Raw genomic sequence first — 21120 nt, forward strand, 5'->3', positions numbered from 1 at the left:
CAATATTATACTATAGGCCTGGAAAATTCATCAACTAACAGTACAAGACTGTACAGTAATGAGTAAAGCGGTCTACAATCATTACAAAACAACTTCTTCGTTACTTATCATTTGTTCTTCATACACTGCAGACACAACTCGTGCCCGTTTCATCTTACGTTGTCGAAACGGGCTCTTTGTCTAGTTTATTAAATAAATGTGCACATTATTAGGTTTTACTGCTATTTGATGTGTGTCCACCTTGGTGCTTCATATGGTATTATTCTTGATGGTGTTGTGAAGTGGAAACAATTACATGCAGGTTAGCGCAATAACCAACTTTATTATGTTTTCATCCTTCTTTGAATATTATTATTATTATTTGTGTGGTGAAGCTTAGCCTAAGTATCTATATAAATAAAATGTAGTATTATTATCATTATCTGAAAACTATAAAGCATCCTCATGACGTCCAAGGAAACTACAAAATATCATCATGAGTACCACTTGGAAGCACGGGTGCGTAATAATAATAAGCGTAGTGGTAGTGCTGCTGCTTTGCAGTAAGGAGATTGTGGGTTCGCTTCCCAGGTCCTCCGTGTGGAGAGCACTTTGAATAGTGAGAAAAGCGCTATATAAATGTAAAGCAATATTATCATTATTATTATTAAACTTGAACTCCTAATGGGAGTGAAAGTATAAATACTTCTCATGTCTTACTCTAGGGTAGGACAAATCCTTATCGTAGTCAGAATTTTAGTGCAATATTCTTAAGAGTAATTTTGAGATGCTTCATAGATATGGGCACTGATCTATATTACTGTATCCTCAACTCCTAAAAGAGAGTATAATTTGGATTCATCTAATTTTGACTGACAGCAACACTTTGTTAGACCTGACAATTGTGCCCTCTCTCTGTTTTTCAGTATGAATAAGCACAATGGAATGATTGAGAAGCAATCAGATGTGACCACATTCAGGTTATACTGATAAAAGGAAGGATTTTTGTTCTCCTCTGGTTTTTCCTTTTTATATACCCCTACTGCATTTACTCATTAATACTCCTAACAAATGCCCTAATGATGTCCTCATCTGGAGGTATGAAACACAATAGCACAAAAGTGTCATTTCTTAAACCATTTTCACGTCTACTGAATGTCAGTCTGGGTCCAGGTAGATGAGGAGGGACAGGCGATTATCCTCAGCCTACTGGAAATAATCCTGCATGTAAAGGAAAAGTAGGTAAACGATGTACTAGAAAGCTGAAACAATGTGAATTTTGCTCAAGCATTTGACAGTAGCAATCTAGGAAGTGTTGCCTGTTTCATCTTCTATTGTCAAGTGGCTGTATTCTTTGTTTGAGTCTACCTCATCTGTCCCTATTTGTTTTACTGTCAGCTTGTAGAGTTCAGGGTTGGTTTGCTTCTCACAAGCTAAGAACCACCGATCCCACTTTGCAGATTCAAACTGGTAAGTGCCGACCAAGTGAGAAACTGATTTTAGATGGAAGATAACATCATAGGAATCACTCTTGATGCTGGTGGGGATGCTCTCCTTCTGAAACAGAACAGAGGAATTAGACATGATCACAGGTATCTGGTCCTTCTACTGTTTGTCTCAGCTATAGGCATACCTTCAACGAGACTTTTTTATTGTTACCATCTTCAACACAGGCAATGGTGTATGTGATGCAGTCTTTGGTCACCTGAACTGTCACTGGTATGCCTTTGTGTTTTGTGGGAGAGCTATCCGTGGATCGGTACTTCTGAATCTTGAATTTGTTTGTTTCTGCAAATGTAAAGAATAAGATACCAGTTTCTAAAATCAATTTATCTCTCTGACATGACATACTGCATCTTCTGCTTTTGGAAATTTATAAATCCCAAATACACAATTGTAGAGTAAGAGATTGGCATCATATTGTATATAGCATTAGCTTACATTATAACTGAGCACGAACATAGTCCCACAAACCTATGAAAACAAAAAAAGAGAATGTAGCCGACACATCTGTGCTGAAATATAAAGTGTTTTTGTACATTTGCTTAGATATTAGAAGTAATACACTTTTGAGATTTAAGCAACTACACTTTAATTAGGTGATCCATTAATTGTGGCAGAATTCAAGCCAACAGCCATTTTAGCAGTGATTAGTGTGTTTGTACTACCATGGTGGAAGTTCATGCTATTTTTGTTAAACAAATAAATATGCTAGTGAACAACATCTCAAAGAGCAGCATATCCAAGAATGTACTGTATGTTTTATTTTTTATAAAGTCATTACATAAGCATCAACTCCAGCATATCATTTTAGGAAAGAAAAAAAAATATCAGTCACTTTCAAGAGTACTAGAATATTTCTTCTTATCTATTGAAGACATTGGCTATCTAAAGCATTCACTTATTTACCTACTCACTTATTTCCTGTTTTCTCATTATGCCTTATGGTTTTTGGATCTTGAACCATTGATAATACAGGTATTTTATTACATCATTCGCCAGGGTCTCCATTTGTTCCATGGTCATCCTTCCCTTTCTGGCTGCTTCTTTGACATTTTCTTCTCATACTCTTCTAGGTCTTCCCCAAAGTCTTTTTCCCTTCAAACTTAATTTCAAACACCTTCCTGGGATGTTTAGTTTCAATCATCTTTATTAAATGTCCATAGCAGTGTAGCTGTTTTAACTCTAGAAATTTCACAAGTGAGTGTGTTTCCAATTCTTCATGGATTCTATTATTTCTTATCCTGCCTCTTTATGTTTTACCTACCATTCACCTAAAATAGTTAATTTTAATTGCTGTTACTTTAAATCTTTCTTTGCCAGTATAACCCAAGCTTCTACAGTGTATAATCTTTTTGGTGACTATACACAATTGGTCAAAAGTTTAATTTCAGCCAGAACTTTTCATGTTTGAAATAGAAATTGATACCCTTTTAATCAGGATAGCATTAAACTTATTTAAGAATACAACCAATGCAATGATAGTGTTTATAATGGCTATTACAGCTTGAAATTATTGATTTTTAATGTATTTTTCATATATGCCTGCAAAGCCCTATTTTCAGCAGCAATTCCTTCAGTGTCCAAATGGTCAAATCCTTTAGCTTATCCTTAATTTGTCATATTTACAAGCTAATTGGTTATTAGAGAAACTTTTGCAATAGCATTTGCTATTCACTTGCACTGCAAGGTACTGGCATTCCTTACGTTCAGTTCTGGGTTCAAAAATGGCCAAAATTGAACAACTTTCTCAAGAGACAGTCAGTCTGTTTTTTTTTTTTTTTTTTTTGCAGACTAAAGGCTATTCCATGTGACAGATTGCCAAAAAACTGAAGATTTCATACAAAGGAGTCAATTACTGTCCTGAGAAATGAGGGTGAACTGATCTAACCAGGACAGAAAAAGAAAGGGCAAGCCCAAATGGACAACTGCGTAAGAGGATAAGGACATTGGAGTCTATAATTTGAGAAACAAACACCTTACAGGTCCTCTGTTGACTTCTTCACTAAATACAAACCAGATACCGGTGTCATCTGCAACACACAAAAGACGACTCCAGGATTCTGAAGATAAAACATATTTTCATTCTTCTTCTATTCTATGGCTGGGTTCATTTGCCGATTTTTGTCCTTCCTTTCTATTTGCCAGTTTCACATATGGCATTTTCTTTAAAACTCTGCTTCTAAGGCCAGTATCCTAGAATCGTCTTTTTCTCTAGCTTGGAAAATGTCAACTATTTAAAATGTACTATTTTATTACTGTTTCTTTGTTTCTTGCTCATCTTCACTTTTGTAAAGTACTATTTTATTACAATTTTTGTTTCTTGCTCCTCTTCCTTTTCTCCATTATGAGATAAAAAAATATATCCAATCCTATAAAGTTTACCTTTTTAAACATATAGGCTTGTGCTCTGTATACACTGAAGTAGAGTAAAATTTCCTAATGCACTTTTAATAGGACATCCTTTGTTTTTTGATGATGTACTTCTGTATTAGGAAAAAAAGGTTAAAGGTTACTTCCATGCTGAAAAGAATGTTAAAGACTCAACATTTTGGAAGTATAGGCTTCATCAGGAGTTCAGCTGAAAAGGAAAACCAGGTGGAAGGCAAGAACAATGTCAGTACCGATGAAAGGAGAAAGAGTGAGAATAGGTGAGAAAAAGCTGCCATCAGAGAAGATGACGGGAGAGACTTTTTATTTGAAAAGTGTCTTTTAATCCTTGAGAAAGAGCACAAATAGTCAGTGTGGAGGAGATTGAGGAAATGTGAAGTGTTCTATAATAGGCTTTATAAAGTCTTTAAATTTTAATGGCTGGCATGTGTTCCCTAAAACTGTCTGCTAGCCACCTCCCTGTTTCCCCTATGTAGATTGCAAGAGACCTTTTGTTTAATATCTGATTTACCCAAGGGACCAGATACAAGGGTATAGTTGGGGACATATTCGTAAGTGACACAGTGGCTCCTGTTACAGCTCAAAGTGCCTAGTAAGGAACATGGCTTTCCTCTGAAGTGAGCTGCAGACAAGAAGTTATGTGGTTGAATGAAAGATCAAGGGAGGGTTAGGAGAAAAAAAAACCTCCTGTGGAACAATCAGTGTGCAAAATGGGGGAATTTTGTTTGACAACCTGTAGGAGAGACAGAGCATTAGGATGGAATAGGAGGACAAGTGGGATGTAGGTTTCACTATTGGGATTCCTCTTACAGAGTGGATGTTACTCCTCATTCCGAGTACTTCGGAGTCTAAGGAAAACTGAAAGAGGTACAGAGTTTTTAGTATGCCTTTGACGGAAGACACTGGAGGGAACTTATGTTTTGAGTCAGTTCGCTTGTAATAAACAGAGATTTTAAGTCCTTAAAAATAGTAAAGTTGTAGTGGAATTGTTGACTGTAAATCTGAGAAATGGTTGAAAAATCATTAATGAATTCCTGCAGTTGGCTTCTGGAGCAAGAGGCAGCACCAAAACAATTGTCGGTACAGTACATCTTTTGTACAGGTTTGACTCAAAGTCTAAGCAGGAAGAAAAGAAATGCTCTTCAATTAGGCCGACAAAAATGTTTGTATAGATTGGTCCCATTCTAGTACTCACTGTAGCTCCAGTCGTAGTGAAAAAAATTGTTAACAAAAGAGAAAGTATTAAGGGTAAGAACCAGTTCTTCCAGTATGATGATCCTGGTCTGGACATCTGTTGACTGCCTCTCTGAGGGCAATGAGACCTTAATCATAAATAACAATTTTGTACAAAGAGGTGTGATATCCATGTTAAAGATAAAGCAATCAAGACTGTGAAAGCTGTCAATCGACTGGAAAACTGTTGTTTTAAATTAGTCACACACACAGCTACAAGTGACATTTCATTATCTGATTCTCGGTTTAAATAAATGAAATGCTCTGCAAATACACATACATATTATGTATTTATTAAACACAATTTTCTTTCACCCATGAAAGTTGAATATTTGCTTAGCAGGTTCAATTACCCAAAGTAAATTACAGAATATAATCAAGGAAACATCAGTCTAGGGGACTGTTTAGGATCAAGTGTTACAGAACAATGTTACAAAATTGATCACCAGTGAAGTAACTTAGAACAAAATGCAAGCAAGCAAGTTATAATTCTACAATCCTATTACTGAAATCAGTTAGTCAGAAACAACAGAGTCTTCAAACACTTAGCAGTCAACAAATGTTTCCTCATTATATGCACTTAAGATAGCCTAAATTTGGACGTATTCATAATTTTGAATGTAAAATCTGCTCTAGATTTCTTACCCGATTTAGATTCCATAACAGTCCTGTCCTGGAAAATTAGATCTGCATTATCAAGCATCAGAATTTGTTCTCTTCCATTTCTAATTATTTTGCAAACTGGACCCGAGTCACACCTATTGAAGTCATCTGGTTGCAGTTCTGGTTAAAAACATTAATTCAGGACATTAAAATGATATACTGTATCCACTCTCACCTTACACAAATAATAAAAGTAAGAATTAGACTCATTATGTTCACTATTGTTTCTCTTACCATAATCTTCGTCATCACCACAAGGTGTTTCTATAAAAAGAAAAAATAAACAAAACAGCAAATTGATGAATACATTTTATATTTTTAGAGGATATAAAATTTTACTTAAGTTACAATGCATTATAAATAAAATAGTATACTCCTTCAGCTCCAGCTCTATAATGGGTTTAAGCAAGTGAAGCCAGAATTAAGTACCAGTATGGTAAGTATATGCAATGGCATAAAAAAATAAGCCATATAAACATATTAATGTTCAAAACTAACAATACTGAAATGTCCTTTAATCAATGCAAAAAAATTAAAAAATGGACTGGAAAAAACTCAGAATGTGAACTGTGGGAACAAACACTAATTAACTTGGGATAAAAGAATCCAGAGATTAAAATTGTGTTCATACTAATGACAAGGTTAAACACACACTGTGTATATTTTTAAAGAACTGCCACAGATTGATTTTAAATTCTGTATCTTTACTGACTCGATCCTTTGTTAAAAAAGGAAGAAAGAAAGGAAGAGCAGAGCAGGAGAGAGAAAAGCAAGGAGAGACGAGAAGGAGAAGAGTCCAAAGAAATTGACAGGACCTCTTCAGGCTTAATATCAAGGTGAAGCAACTCTTCACCCAGACTTTAAGACTCCTCTTCCATCACCTTAATTTTCTGCATAAGTATTTTTAAGAAGACTTTTTCAAATACATTTCATAATCTTTAAAATCTCTTTTCAAATACATTTCCTACTTTACTGTGTTTTTATTAATGTTGCTTTATAATATTAATTTTATACTGTTTGATTGTGTCAAGGTACAGTATATTGTTAAGGGCATCTGGTGTGGGTGATTGCCATATTCCCACAGGGGTTAGCAGCTGATAAGAGATGTCTTTAAAGCAGCTCTGGTGTAGCTCTGGTCTGAAGACAATCGTTTGCTCTGCTTGTGCATAGCCAGTAAGTCTCTTTGCTTGATGCTGTTGTCCATATGCAGGTAAGGCTGTAAACATGGGGCAGTATAAAGTAGATACCTAATATTCATATAAACCAGGGGGCTCTGCCCCATGCTCACTTCGCTCGCCAACCCCTGGGCGGGTGCTATGCGGTAGCCACTATGAGGCCTCTACCGCTCGCGTATGGGGAAGTGGGTGTACAATTTAAACAGATTGTTATTTTCATGGGAACTGTTACATATGCATAATAGAACTATTTTACATTACAGCAAGTAATTAACCATAGTAAAAAAAATAAAACGTAATAAATTGAAGGAAAATTGTTTCATGTTGCATTAGAGGTATTCATTGCGTTACATATATTCCTTCTGTTAAACATTTTAACAGTAAAACTTCAGTAAAAACAATATTTGGAATTAACTTTTCTTCAATATTGCAATGAATTTTGATTCCGTTTTTGGACTTTCATTGTGACAATGCAACGTATAACTGCCCGTGAGCGAATATCGTTTCTTTCTCTTTTTCAAATGTTTGTCTCTGTGATTTGTTAATTGTCATGGCAAAAGCTATTCTAACGGGAAACTGTAAACGTTTTAATATGAATGGCATATCAAGATCTTTTGGTGTCTAATGTTATCCCTGGAATACCTGTATGTACTACATTACCTTTCTTGTTGCCTGTTAAAATTTTACGTTAGAATTGTTCGACCAATTTTCAAAACAACTAATCTTGTCCAACTGCATAGCCCATCACTCATACATAAACATTACGATACATCCTTCTTTCAACAGTAATTCGGCCGATGGAAGATCAGACGGTGTGAACAGTTGTAGATATTCTACGAGATCTTGTAAGTTGACGTCTTCATCTTCCGCACAATCATCACCAACTTTTTCAGCATAGTCTATTGATACATTTTTAACCAATTTGCCATTTACCGATCAACAATTTTCTCGTTAACTCATTTGACCATCATTTCTCGGTGCTAGCATTGGCCATGTACTCATTTCTTCTGTTGATAAACCTTCAGGATGACCTTCTTCAATAATATTTGGACATAATAATCCTTCTGGTACCGTGTTTCCCCGAAAATAGGACCGGGTCTTATATTAATTTTTGCTCCAAAAGATGCACTAGGGCTTATATTCAGGGTATAGCTTATATTTATTCGTGTACAACAATATTCTTCTGGAATATCGTCATAACTCTCTACATTCAAACCCTGAATTCCAGCCTGAATTACCTGCTACCCCAGCCGCTTTTAGGATCCTACAGGATCAATCTGCCTGCTTCAGTGTTTGATAAATGGTTCGATGTGGTGAAGCAAAATGGTGCTTTTATATTCAAGCATCACATATTCCCCAAAGTAATGACACGATATATTTTAAAAGTCTCACATACCATCTTCTGTGCAGTCTTTTTTTTTTTTTTTTTTTTGTACCTTGTACCATCAGAATGTACGGCAGAGTATTTGAGCCACAGAGGAAAAAAAAAAATAAGGACATAATGAAAATGTCTATTTTGTGATTAAAGTGGAAATTTCAGCTTTAAACTCGAAATGTCCACTTTATAACCTCGTTTTATCATTAAAGTAGACTGCTGTAAACGTCATCTTAAAACCGACCCAGTTGTTACTCGCTTCTGGTTTTTCCACCTGACCTGACAGCAGCGGCAAGCAGCAATAGATCGCCACACAGAACACATTCAATTTTTGATATTCCAGCTCTCTGCACATTTAGAATTCTTAGATTTATACTTGATATCACTTTCATGATAAAATGCATTAAAAAATGTATGTTACATTTTATAGATAAATCGTTAAATTTGTGTAAATAATGAATACTGTTAATAGTTACACATATGGGGATGGCAAAGTGGTAGTGCTGCTGTCTCGCAGGGAGTCACGTCCCTTGTGATCCCTGCCTGGAGTTTGTTTGTTTTCCTGGTGGTTTCCACAGTGTGCTCGGTTTTCCATCCTAAGACATGAAGGTTTGGGGATTTGGTGAAGCTACAATGACGTTTGTGTATGTGTGTGCTTGTGTTCACCTTGCGATAAGCTGATGCCCCATCCAGGGATTTTGTTTCTGTCTTGTGCCGATGCTGCTGGAATGGGCGCATCCCCTAATTGATAGATGTAATCATAACATCCTTTTCAGAGATAATGTGGCAAGGTGTCCTCGGAATTTAATGGATGTTTCGGGTACACGCGTCACATCGCGTGGCGCCTTACTTTAAGCGGACAATCTTGACGAGGGCTTATTTGTGGGGTAGAGCTTATATTATAGAGCAGCCTGAAAAATTATGCTAGGGCTTATTTTTGGAGTAGGTCTTATTTTCGGGGAAGCACAGTATTGTGAACTTAAAGTGAGGAAAACGTAAAAATTTATAAGAGCTGAGAGCGCAGGAACTGTGTCTGACAAAAGCATTCAAACAAATGAGACATGAGAGGGCCATGGCAATGGGTCGGTAACCGGAAGTGGTTGAGAGGAGGGAGAGACCCGCTCTACCAACTTGAAAAAAATCTCTTGGCAATAGTCTTGTCTCAAGATTTTCTTTTATAATAGAGACACAATATAGTTAACCAAAATAATGAACACAGGAATCTTTATAATAATATATTCAAGGTATAGTGAGAAGAGCACCTGGGGCCTCATGTATAAACGGTGCATACGCACAAAAATGTTGCGTACGCCCATTTCCACGCTCACATTGTGATGTATAAAAACTAAACTTGGCATAAAGCCACACACATTTTCACACCAGCTCAATCCCTGCTGTACGCAAGTTCTCCGCTCGGTTTTGCAACCTGGCAGCACCCAGCGTCAAAGCAGTGCTACTGTTCCAGTGTTTCCCTTCTTTTTTAGATCCACATCCCTGACGTGACTTTATCAAATAAACAATATGTGGTTAATTTCAGTGTATTAGTTTAAGGCATCTCATTGTAATTAACCTGCAACAATATAATGGTCCACGGAATGGCCAAACTATTCCAAATACCATAGTTGCTTTAGGCCCTCCAACCTGCAGGGAAAAACTTGGGGGTTGGTGGCAGAATTGGCACTCCAGCCACCATAAAAAAACCTCACACTGTTCCACGCCATCTGAACTAGTGTGCTGCTGAGATGTCACCCATTGCATGGTTGCACTCGGGTCCTAATCTGGGATCCTGAGTTCGTTTGTCGTGTGGTGTGTGCGGCAATGTGCTGTATCAACGCATGCTCCTAACCTCTCTCCTCTCTCTACTTCAGTGTGGAATCGCAGCTCTATGGCAGCTGATCAGAAAGAGAATTATCAGTATACAGCATCAAGCACACGCGGCCTCAGCCATGTGCTATTTGAACTGCTCCCTTACGGCAAACACTTCAGAGCCTTTCCTGTAGGGCCATCGTGGTTCAGAAACAGTTTCATCCCAAGAACTATAAACACACTCAATCAGTCCATGAAGTGCTCCTTGTAGAACTGTTTGTACTTGTTAGTACAATCACCTCACTGTAAACTTGCACTACAGTTATACTATTGCATAACCTGAGCCACTTTATAAAGCACGTATTTACATATCATGACGATATCATTTTTAAGATGAAATGCAGCAAAATATGTTTATTACATTATAAAATGTTAACATTTAAATTATCTATATTGTTAATAATTAAACATGTGAGGACACAGTGTCGCAGCGCTGGCGGCGAGCTGGCGCCCTGTTCAGGGATTGTTCCTGCCTCACGCTGTATTCTTGCTGGGGCTGACATGACACTGGATGGATAGATGAATAGAATAATTAAACATGTACTACAAAGATATTTCAATGTTCCTTAAAAGTTTTGAAGAATCAGCGTTCTAAGCTTACAGATGGCTTGACATGTATTACGGAGCTAATTGTGTGGCGATTGGGTACTTGGAGAAGGAAAAGGAAGGACAGGAATTGGGGGTTCATACGTTCAAAAGAGACAGTACTGCTGCAATAAGTTATTTCATCGAAGGTCGTGCACAGTGCAGCAAGCATCTTGCGGAAGGCAGGAACATCTCTGGATGGGGGTGCCAGCTCGTCACTATCACTGTGCCACTGTGTCTCCATGTTTAAGAACATGCTTTAATTCCTATCATCATGAAAATGATATCAAGTATACATCTCAGTATTTAAATTATTCAGAGAGCCGTAATATCATGAATGTAATGGATTCTGTGTCCTGTTGGAGGAAGAGAAAGCCCGTTTAAGAAGCACGTAGTGATTCACACACACAGAGCACATAGAAGAACACATACAATACAAAGCATTTAATGTGATACTTTAGTTACGATGGTATTTGAGAAACTTGTAAATTAAACGATTTTAAGATGAGGTTTATGATGTTCTACTTTAATGACAAACTAAACTACGTGATTAAAGTGGAAATTTCAAGATTAAAAGTTGACATTTCAAGCTTTTTTTCTCCACTGTGTGCCTATTTTCTCCTTTTCTCTGCGCCCTAATAAGCTTCCATATGACTCAGACAGTGGGCTACGACTCGCCTTTTCACGGTGACTTTGATATCTGACAACTTCTTTTTAATTTCGGGCACTGTGCGACTTTGTGAACTTGAGCTTTCGAGTTTCTCCAACCCTCAATGTCACTCGATCAACTTCCTTTTGTTGTTTATACCACTGTTTAAACCTACAAATAGTACGTTTTTCCTTTCCCCAACTTGGTATTTGCTGAAATTCTTCTATTTTCCCCCCGTTCTTTTGCCATTGTCTTTTCACAAGAACGCGGAGTTTAAGGCCTATTTATATTGATTTGCATATTCAAAGAGGCGTAATTCTGGGAGGAGTTGGGGAGTGGCAGAAGAGGGCGTGCACGTGTGTTACTTTTCATGTTGACCGTGATATGTAGCGGATGAATGTGGAAGTTGGCGTATGCACAGATTTATGCATCTACCTTTTGAGTACGCACATTTCCGCTTTTGTCCATACACCATGTTTTGGTGTGAATTCTACGCACAGCATTATGCATGAGGCCCCTGGTGTGGGTGACTGCCATATTCCTACAGGGGTAGCAACCGAGTTAAAGACTTTGTTTTCCAACAGTAGCAGCACGGTGAGTGGGCACCTGCTTTGGCAATTGGCACAGGTGTTGCTTAGCTGTTTGGTCTTCTTATGCTGAGCCATTAAGTCTCTTTGCTTAAAGCAGATAAGACTTTACATGTGAGGCACTATAAAGCAGCCATATTATAACAAAATTCCATGATAAAACAACATAACAAACAAAAATTTCGGAAACATGACAAAGCTTACCATTCTTCATACTCTTCACATATAAAATTAATTTCATAAGAATGTTTCAAACCAGTTAGAAACTCCATATTGTTACAAAATAAAATGTTTGAACTACAATTAGGAATGTTTACTTAAACTTGATGCTCCAGTCTAAACATCTTGATACTGATCCTGAGTATTATTAACAGTTAAGGTTGGTGCAAAGCACTGATGGGAATAATTTTATTAAAAAGAAAACAGACTTCCAACAGCAGCAATAGAAAAAGACGACAATAATTTCTTGTTAAATAAGATGTATGTTTTGTGTAAAATTACTGCAAAATTACATTTTATTAACTATACTAGCCAACGCCCGCCGTAGCATATGGCTGTGTAAGAATAGGAACGGAAAACGGGGAGAAAGGAATTCAGAAATCAAAAAGATATAAATACTTCTTGAAAGACGCAGTGTGCATGTAGAATTTCCGGCCAAGTAGGATTACATGTGAAAGTGATAAATAAATCAGGCTTTCCGAATTTACGTACTATGGCCATGGCATCGTGATATTTTTGTTGCATGTATCTTGGACTTCCTGGAAATGTGGACAGTAATATGATCATTTTGCCTAGAAGTACGTTGTTATTTTCAGCGTTTGCTTGCAGTGCGTCCGATAGTTCCACGCGCAGATCTTGTAGACGTAATCTGAGATAGTTGAGACACGCGCCCTCTGTTTTAATGTACGCATCTACGATGTACTGTTGGAACAGTTTGCCGCTGGAGTGCAAAATACTAAATGTATTCATCATTGCTAATCTGTTGCCTATGGCAGGGGGTGGGCAGATTCAGTCCTGGAGGGCCGCAGTGGCTACAGGTTTTTGTTCCAACCCAATTGCTTAATAAGAAGCACTTATTGCTCAAGTAATACTTCTGCTTCACTTTAGTCATCTCGCTTGTTAAGATTTTGAACCCTTATTGCTTATTTAGTCTTAAACAGCTGTAGTCTCAGTTTTTAATTGCTCCTTATTAGCAATAAGATGCAAATTACAAAAGAAACCAGCATTTCTCCATTTAGCTTGTTTCCATTTACACCTGTGTGTATTTATCATGCACTGTTGGGTTTAATTAAATACTTGGAAGGAAACTGAAAAGGAAAAAGTGAAGCACTGAGAATAACTCGTCTGTTTTAGACTTCAAATCATTTGGATGATATCCTTAGAAAGGAAAAAAAATCTAGGATATGAGAATGACCTGACATGGCAGAGTTAAAGCACTAGCAAGCCATGAAATTACATAATTGACAAGGATTGTATTTTAATTAAGCAACTGGGTTGGAACAAAAACCTGCAACCCCTGCGGCCCTCCAGGACTGAATCTGCCCACCCCTGGCCTATGGGATAGATGCAAATGTCCCTTTCGGAAGGCGTTTCGCAATCTTCTACGACGAAAATCGCTGCAACATCGATGTGACATGGTCGGGGCATTGTATCACTGTAAATCTTGCCTAGGGTTTTCCTTGAAAACCATTCGTACAGATGCTGTTGGATTGGACTGAGCGATTTCAAGCATGTGTTTGTATGATTTAGTGAAGGGGCTGATGGTTCTGAGCATGGAATCTAGCTGGAGAAGTACATTTTCACTGCATGCAGAGTTTGCTTTACTTTCTAAGCGTACTTCAGTAGCTTGCGCTGTGTCAAAAACATACAACTGGCCATATCCTGGAAAGGTAGAAGTGTTAGCGGATAGTGGAAAGATTTGGTGATAAATTTGCCCGTGCATTTTAAAACAGTATGGTCTGTGGCCAGGAGGTTGAATTATCTGTGCACCCATGGAAGCAAACACTAGAGAAGAGTTGTATTCTCGAATGTGTTCACAATAATTTGCTGTGTAAGAAGCTGTTGTAAAGACACAGGTGGCTCTCACAAAGGTGGTAAAGCTACTTTACCATTGTGGCAGCACCTCGAGTACTTGTTGGATGTATTACGCCCAGCAGGCCAGTATAGTGCATGACATGGAAGAGGACGAACAGGAATCAAAAATGCTGTGTCGGCTGCGTGTGGGCGGGACCGGTTTTGAAGTGGAAGCAGGACGAACCAGAAGAGAAATATATATAAGAGATATTCATCAATATTTTCAGTTTATAAAAAAGGCAGGCTCAGTTAATGGGATGCATTCTGGACCCCCAGGAGGTAGTCGTAAAGAAGAGAATAAAAACAAAACTGACAGCCATTATGAACAATACTACACATCTGTCTCTGACACACTAACACAGTACTTTCAGCCAAGGAATAATTCAGTAGAATTGTGTCAGAAAACTTAACTGGGACTTCTGTATACCAACAGAAATACACCAACACCTGCATAATAGGTCCACTCTTGAACTTCACAGTTGAATACATGTTTTTTTTCCTTCAAATGCTTCTTGTTTTTTTCTCCAAATAAACCTTTTGTGGTTCAATTTAAACTTCATCAGTCTGTAACATGTGCTTCAAAATGCCTCTGCGTTATGTAGATGTTGTTCTGCATACCTAAGTTATCATTTTTTGTGATAATATTGCAGATAAGGGTTCCTCTTGATGGCTCTTCACACAGGCCATGTCTATGTAAGTAATGCTGCACAGCACAGCATCACCACTGCTTTCTCAGATCAACCAGCCTACAGGCCCTTCACATAAGGGGGTTTTGCTGTGCCTTTCTGCACAATCTGTCATTTTCCTTCTAGATCCTGCCTTGACCTTCATGGTTCCCAGTATGTGCCATTTCTTAATGACATTTTGGACAGTGGATATTGCTAGCTGACAGCAGTTTGATTATCTTTTTATAGCTGTTTCATAGGCATCAGTTTAATTTTCAGAAACTCAGAAGAGCTCACAGTTTGTGAACGTTGAGTTTGAAGAGTCATACAATTTATTAGGCTCTGAAACGGTCATCATCAGATAATTTCTCATGACAATTCTTAACCAGACTAACGTCCCAATGAGTTTTGAGACCTTACAGCTGAAAGGGTGCCCAAACATTTGCAAATGCTACATTCACTGTTTTATTTTTTAAGATTTGTCTCAGTTAATCAAATAAATTGTTACTGTACATTACATTTTTGCATATATGCTACTGTTTAGTTTGTTTGCTGTTGAAGTTACATTTATACCATTTTTTTTTTACCTCAAATGTCAGCAAAAATATGTAACTTGGTCTGGGGTGTCCAAACTCTTAAATGGAACTGCATGACCATGACAGAATAACTAAATCTAAATCTATTGTCTATCTGACATTTTAATTCCAATGCTTAATCAGTTCTGTAAAATTTGACACATGAACCAGTAAACAGTATTTAGGATGCTTAAATTTGCACAAAAAAAAAAAAAATGTAAAGCTGCATTTTATGCAAACGCTAAGTCAAGTTTGTCATTTTTTATTAAAAAAAAAAAATAGGTGATTAATAAAGGTTAAGGAGGTCTCTGTTTTTCAATCCATTACTTAAGAACCTCCGCCAACACTGACTTTCTTTATTTGTTCTCAAAGCATCTCACATTAGGTGATCAGATGTTCTGCTACTACTTATGCCTATGCACTTATAGAGAATTTCCCCTATAACTGGACTGACTTTTCAATTTATAGTGGAAAACACAAATACAACATGTTCGGCAGACAAATCGTGCAATTCACAACTCAACCCCCACCTGACTCAGACTAAGTTAAACTGAGCCTCATCTAAATTACAACAAATAAAAGGTAACAAGTTTAAAGCATAGGTCTGTAGTGCTTACTTTTTAATTACATTAATGAATTCCTCTCAAAATTCAGAAAAAATTCTGAACAGATTTTCATGAAGAGACTTAAGACTGTTTATCCTATTAAATAAAGAATGTACAGTATCTAACTTCAAATTATATAAAGTGGATTAGGATTCTTCCAATTGAGCAATATATGCCTTTGTGAAAGTAGTGTGTTTTGGGATATCACAACAGATTTTTCATAACACAGTGTTATCACATCTAGTATTACTCTGAAAATTGCTGTGAAGATTTAGGAGTGATTTCATATCCAAGGCTATCTAAGAAATATATAAAAATATTTGCTCAAAATGGTTTGCGTTAATAATACAGTAATCCCTCGCTATATCGCGCTTCGCCTTTCGCGGCTTCACTCCATCGCGGATTTTATATGTAAGCATATTTAAATATATATCGCGGGATTTTTTGCTGGTTCGCGGAATTTCTGCGGACAATGGGTCTTTTAATTTCTGGTCCATGCTTCCTCAGTTGTTTTGCTTAGTTGATTTCATACAAGGGACGCTATTGGCAGATGGCTGAGAAGCTACCCAACTTACTTTTCTCTCTCTCTTGCGCTGACTTTCTCTGATCCTGACGTAGGGGGATTGAGCAGGGGGGCTGTTCGCACACCTAGACGATACGGACGCTCGTCTAAAAATGCTGAAAGATTATCTTCACGTTGCTACCTTCTGTGCAGCTGCTTCCTGAAGTGACATGCTGGACGGTGCTTCGCATACTTAAAAGCTCGAAGGGCACGTATTGATTTTGATTGAAAAACAAACTCTGTCTCTCTCTATCTCTCTTTCTCTGTTCCTGATGGAGGGGGTGTGAGCTGCCGCCTTCAACAGCTTTGTGCCGCGGTGCTTCGCATACTTAAAAGCCAAACAGCCCTATTGATTTGTTTGCTTTTCTCTATCTCTCTGACAGTCACTGCTCCTGACGCGCACTCTTTGAAGAGGAAGATATGTTTGCATTCTTTTAATTGTGAGACAGAACTATCATCTCTGTCTTGTCATGGAGCACAGTTTAAACTTTTGAAAAAGAGACAAATGTTTGTTTGCAGTGTTTGAATAACGTTCCTGTCTCTCTACAACCTCCTGTGTTTCTGCGCAAATCTGTGACCCAAGCATGACAATATAAAAATAACCATATAAACATATGGTTTCTACTTCGCGGATTTTCTTATTTCGCGGGTGGCTCTGGAACGCAACCCCCGCGATGGAGGAGGGATTACTGTATTCCGAAAGCACATAATTTCATTGGATCATGCGCTGTGTATATAAATTATACATGCTTTAAAATTATATGATATACATGATTATACATGATATAAATTAAACATGAGTTTTCTGTTGATTTATTGCATGGTACATATTGAACTAGAATGTACTTTGTGAATGGTTGAATTCTATTCCTTCTCTTATAATATAGACGTCTAGTATTCCCAAAATGTGTTAGTTATTTCTTTATGATCCATAATAGGACTGGCTTAACTGCATTGACAAACTGCCCATCTATATATACTTGTCGTATCAGTCAGCATCTAAGTTGCTCCTACACTACTCAAATATCTTACCAGCCATCATCACATTTCAGTTGTGCTTACAGACACTGCATGGTCTTCAACAACCCATAAATTCAGATTTATTTCTAGCACTAAAGTAGTCCATTTTAGTAGCCCAATTAAATGTAAATCACTATGAGGAAGAGTATGACCTAAGAGTGTCTGGCCGGCCTGGAAAGTTTTAAACCAATTGTAAGTTTCTTTTGGATTGAGACTGCTGATACAGCAATGATACTTTCCATAGTAGGGTAAAAAATTTGCCTCAATTTTTATTTTCTATAAATATAGATCCATTACATTCATAAGATAAATTACACATTCTGTATTCTTACCTTGGTAAAATGATTGCCATAAAATCCTGGATGCTTCCAACTGATCAATTGGTCACGTAATAAAACACTCAAACCATGTGCAAAAATATGCATTTTTATTTCTGAACTTTAATTGTGAGTGGATAATATTACAAATAACTTTAGGATTTTACTGCAATTTTTGTCTTGTAAGAGAGCAGCAAGATATTATCTATTTTAGTAGCTGAGCTATGATCCTCGCAATTCCACATTTTAATTCAAGCCCATTAAATGTCTTAACATTTACCCTACTTTGGATACAAATTTTCCTAACAAAAAGTACATTTCAAAAAGCCCAATAGTAAATTTTAGTTAAATTCCATCAAAATAAAAACACTACGTAACTGACAAGATCAGAACATATAGTACATCAGAGCATTCTCAGGTGCAAAATGAATAATCAAAATAAATATTAATAAATTACCTGCTGTGCATCCTCTGTGGAAATATACTGAAGCAGGAGTATGTTCTGAAGCCATTTTGACATAGCATAATGTATCTATCTTTACTAATAACATTAAAAAAATAAAATGGACAAACTATCCCCATAAGCACATGCAAAGTGCTTCTCTACCCTGGATTGTAAGGCCAAAGACTTTTTCTCCCTAAAATAATCTAAAAAAGTGAGAGGTCACTGATAAACACTTAATATTTTGATTTTTGCATCACATTTTAAATTAAACCAGCTCATCCTCAGAGCAGCACACCACTATAGCCAGCAGGATTGAAATTTATCTACACTTCTCTCGCACTGAGTACCTTTACATGCACACACATAACCAGATTAAGGTGAATAACCTGGTTAACACAGAAAACTGGCTTCTTCTAAATCAGCACTTACATGCACAAGTAATCTTCTTGACTTCTCCTTTGTCAACATGCCCCAATGTCATTAAAAAGCACAAAAAACTATTAAAGCATCATCATCAGCCACCATGAGTACATTAATATGCATGACGCCCGTGACAGTTTTCTTGTATTTTATAAATATGTTTAGTCAAATTGAGGCTTTATTTATAGGTTTCTGTTCAGGATTGCATGCAGCAGACTCTTTTCTCTTTGGTTGTGAGATTAAGCCTTGCAAAGGACCTGGAAAGTATGTTTCTTGCTTTATACCCAGAGCTGGTAGAATAACAATGATGCAGGTATTTTTTACTTCAGTAAGATACATGTTTGATTACTTTTTAAAGTAGCAAGTAACCTAACTATGTAACACACATCATTTTGAATATGTTACCCTAGATCTTCGAGTTTGTATTGATGAGTTTAGCAGTATGATTTCAGCTAATAAACATACAATTAGCAATTTCTGAAAAATTGAGACCAATTATTTCAGCCTAGAGAGAGAATAATGTGATTGCCCAAACATTTGCCTCTGGAAATGTATTTTGTGGATGCTTCTACCCTTGGCCGCTAAAGCATGGGCGAAGCAAATACATGAGCAAGGACATGCGCAGACTACAATGTCCTTAACAATAACCTGGTTAAGAGTTTACATGGTCACAAAAATCGGATTATTCTTGGAGGAATCCACCTCTATTAATCAGGTTTCTCAGAGAACAATGGCCTGGTTTCTGTAACCGGAATAAGGGTTTACATGGCACTTTAGATACCAGGTTTCTATGAATAACCAGGTTATTGAGCATGTAAATGTGCCTATTGTCTAAAGACATGCAGTTAGAGTTACTAATACTTCTAGTTTGGATTACTATAACTCAGTATCCTAGGTAATTGGCTAGTACCCTGTCTGAAGTTGGTTTCTGTATCAGCTCGGGCTTCCTTATTAATGCATTGAATAAGCAGATTAGGAAAACAGCAATACTGTAGAATGGAATCGGAGTAAACAACCTACCAGTGTATCAAAACTGACAGCTTAATTAAATACTAAGCTACATTTACAGTTATTCACCATAACATTCTGTGCTTCTTTGTAATTTTCATTCACATTATTCTAATAAAACAATACTTAAAGTTTTAAATCTTGTACAACACAGAAAGAAGTATTCATGTTCCTGTCTCTGATTTTTTCTTGCCTTTCTAGCTCTTTTTAGTGAAGTGTAACATTATGACACTACTGTTCATGCTGCTGACCAAATCTCATAAACTGCAAGATTCCTGTAATCAAAGTTAGTAGCATGTTGTATTTGTTAAACAAATTGCACTTAATCCAGAGCTTTGGTGAGTCTAATGTAAATGAAAAAAAATTATATACTGTATTATATATATATAAAAAAAACAGATGTCTTATGTAATATGTATATTTACATACTGCACACAAATTGCCTCCTGGAAAGAGGTTAGCTAAATTGAGGTCACTAGGCTGACCCAAGATGGTGGAAGTTCCAGCAGAAATCTCCAATGACACAGAGAGAACCACACTGGCAGCATGTATATCATTTGATGATAGTGGCGAAAAATATACATTAAGAAGTAATGCATATCTTGTTAATGGAGCCTTGAAAGTACAACCTCTGAGAATACAAGAGAAAGAAGAGGTCTTGACAGCCCAATGGAAGAAACTGTAAAGATTTTCCTAACATGCTAGCAGTCAAGCAAACTAACAAAAAGTGTGAGACCATAAAGGGCAAGAGAAGGCAGCAAAGACTTTTTATCTAATGGCGTTTACACAGGGAAGCTAGTCATTCAGAGTCAGAAGACAGACACAGACAGAATGAATGAAAAGAGTGTTTGTTTTTTTGAGAGGTGGCTCCCATGGTTATTTACTTTTATTTCTTTTAGTACATCATGTTTGCATTTTTATCCTTTGTGTGCTTTATGTTCAATCAACAAACATATAAGAGAGAATCTTTTTGTCATGACATTATTCTAGGTGTATAGATACATCAGGAAGAAACTCTCGTTAGAAAATTATTAAAATACACCTATATACAGTATATATTCTGTGTAAGAAATATAAATGGGATTTTCCCAGCTTACTTTGTAAAAATTCTGTTTGCCTAGAATTACATTCCTCATTTATTATTTTCTTTAAAAACCTCTCAAACAAACATTAATTGACTACTTATAAATCAGACACAGGTAGAAAAGGCAGTGTTATGTACAACAGATTTAATTGAAACCAGGCACTTCTTTCCTTTTTTTTTTTTTTATGAAAACCCAATGTATTAATCCCTTTTCTGTAGATCCTGTGTGCATATACAGTAATGCGTTTGAAAACTTACCTTCAAAGATTAACTCATTGTCTTCTGTCACATCAACAAACTTAAGGCAGATCTGTTCTTCCGACATTGTTACCTGTGCACAAAA

General features: G+C 36.8%; 1 protein-coding gene across 2 annotated transcripts in view; it reads right to left on the reverse strand.

Moving 5' to 3' along the window:
* Positions 1-1094: 1094 nt before the first annotated feature.
* LOC114644865 (uncharacterized) overlaps positions 1095-21120 on the reverse strand; it is a 73624-nt gene continuing 53598 nt past the window's right edge. The window contains exons 2-6 of one of the 2 annotated variants that reach the window (XM_028792847.2): positions 21036-21108; positions 6001-6030; positions 5749-5886; positions 1613-1767; positions 1095-1533 (exon numbers count right to left, since the gene is read on the reverse strand). In XM_028792847.2, coding sequence (XP_028648680.1) covers positions 1285-1533; positions 1613-1767; positions 5749-5886; positions 6001-6030; positions 21036-21102 — 639 coding nt within the window. In that variant the 5' untranslated portion in view covers positions 21103-21108 and the 3' untranslated portion in view covers positions 1095-1284. Of the gene's footprint in view, positions 1537-1612; positions 1768-5748; positions 5887-6000; positions 6031-21035; positions 21109-21120 lie in introns of both variants that reach the window. The other variant, XM_028792846.2, reaches the window with a different exon arrangement.

This window comes from Erpetoichthys calabaricus, chromosome 9 (genome assembly GCF_900747795.2).
Source record: "Erpetoichthys calabaricus chromosome 9, fErpCal1.3, whole genome shotgun sequence".
Classification (NCBI taxonomy): Eukaryota; Metazoa; Chordata; class Cladistia; order Polypteriformes; family Polypteridae; genus Erpetoichthys; species Erpetoichthys calabaricus.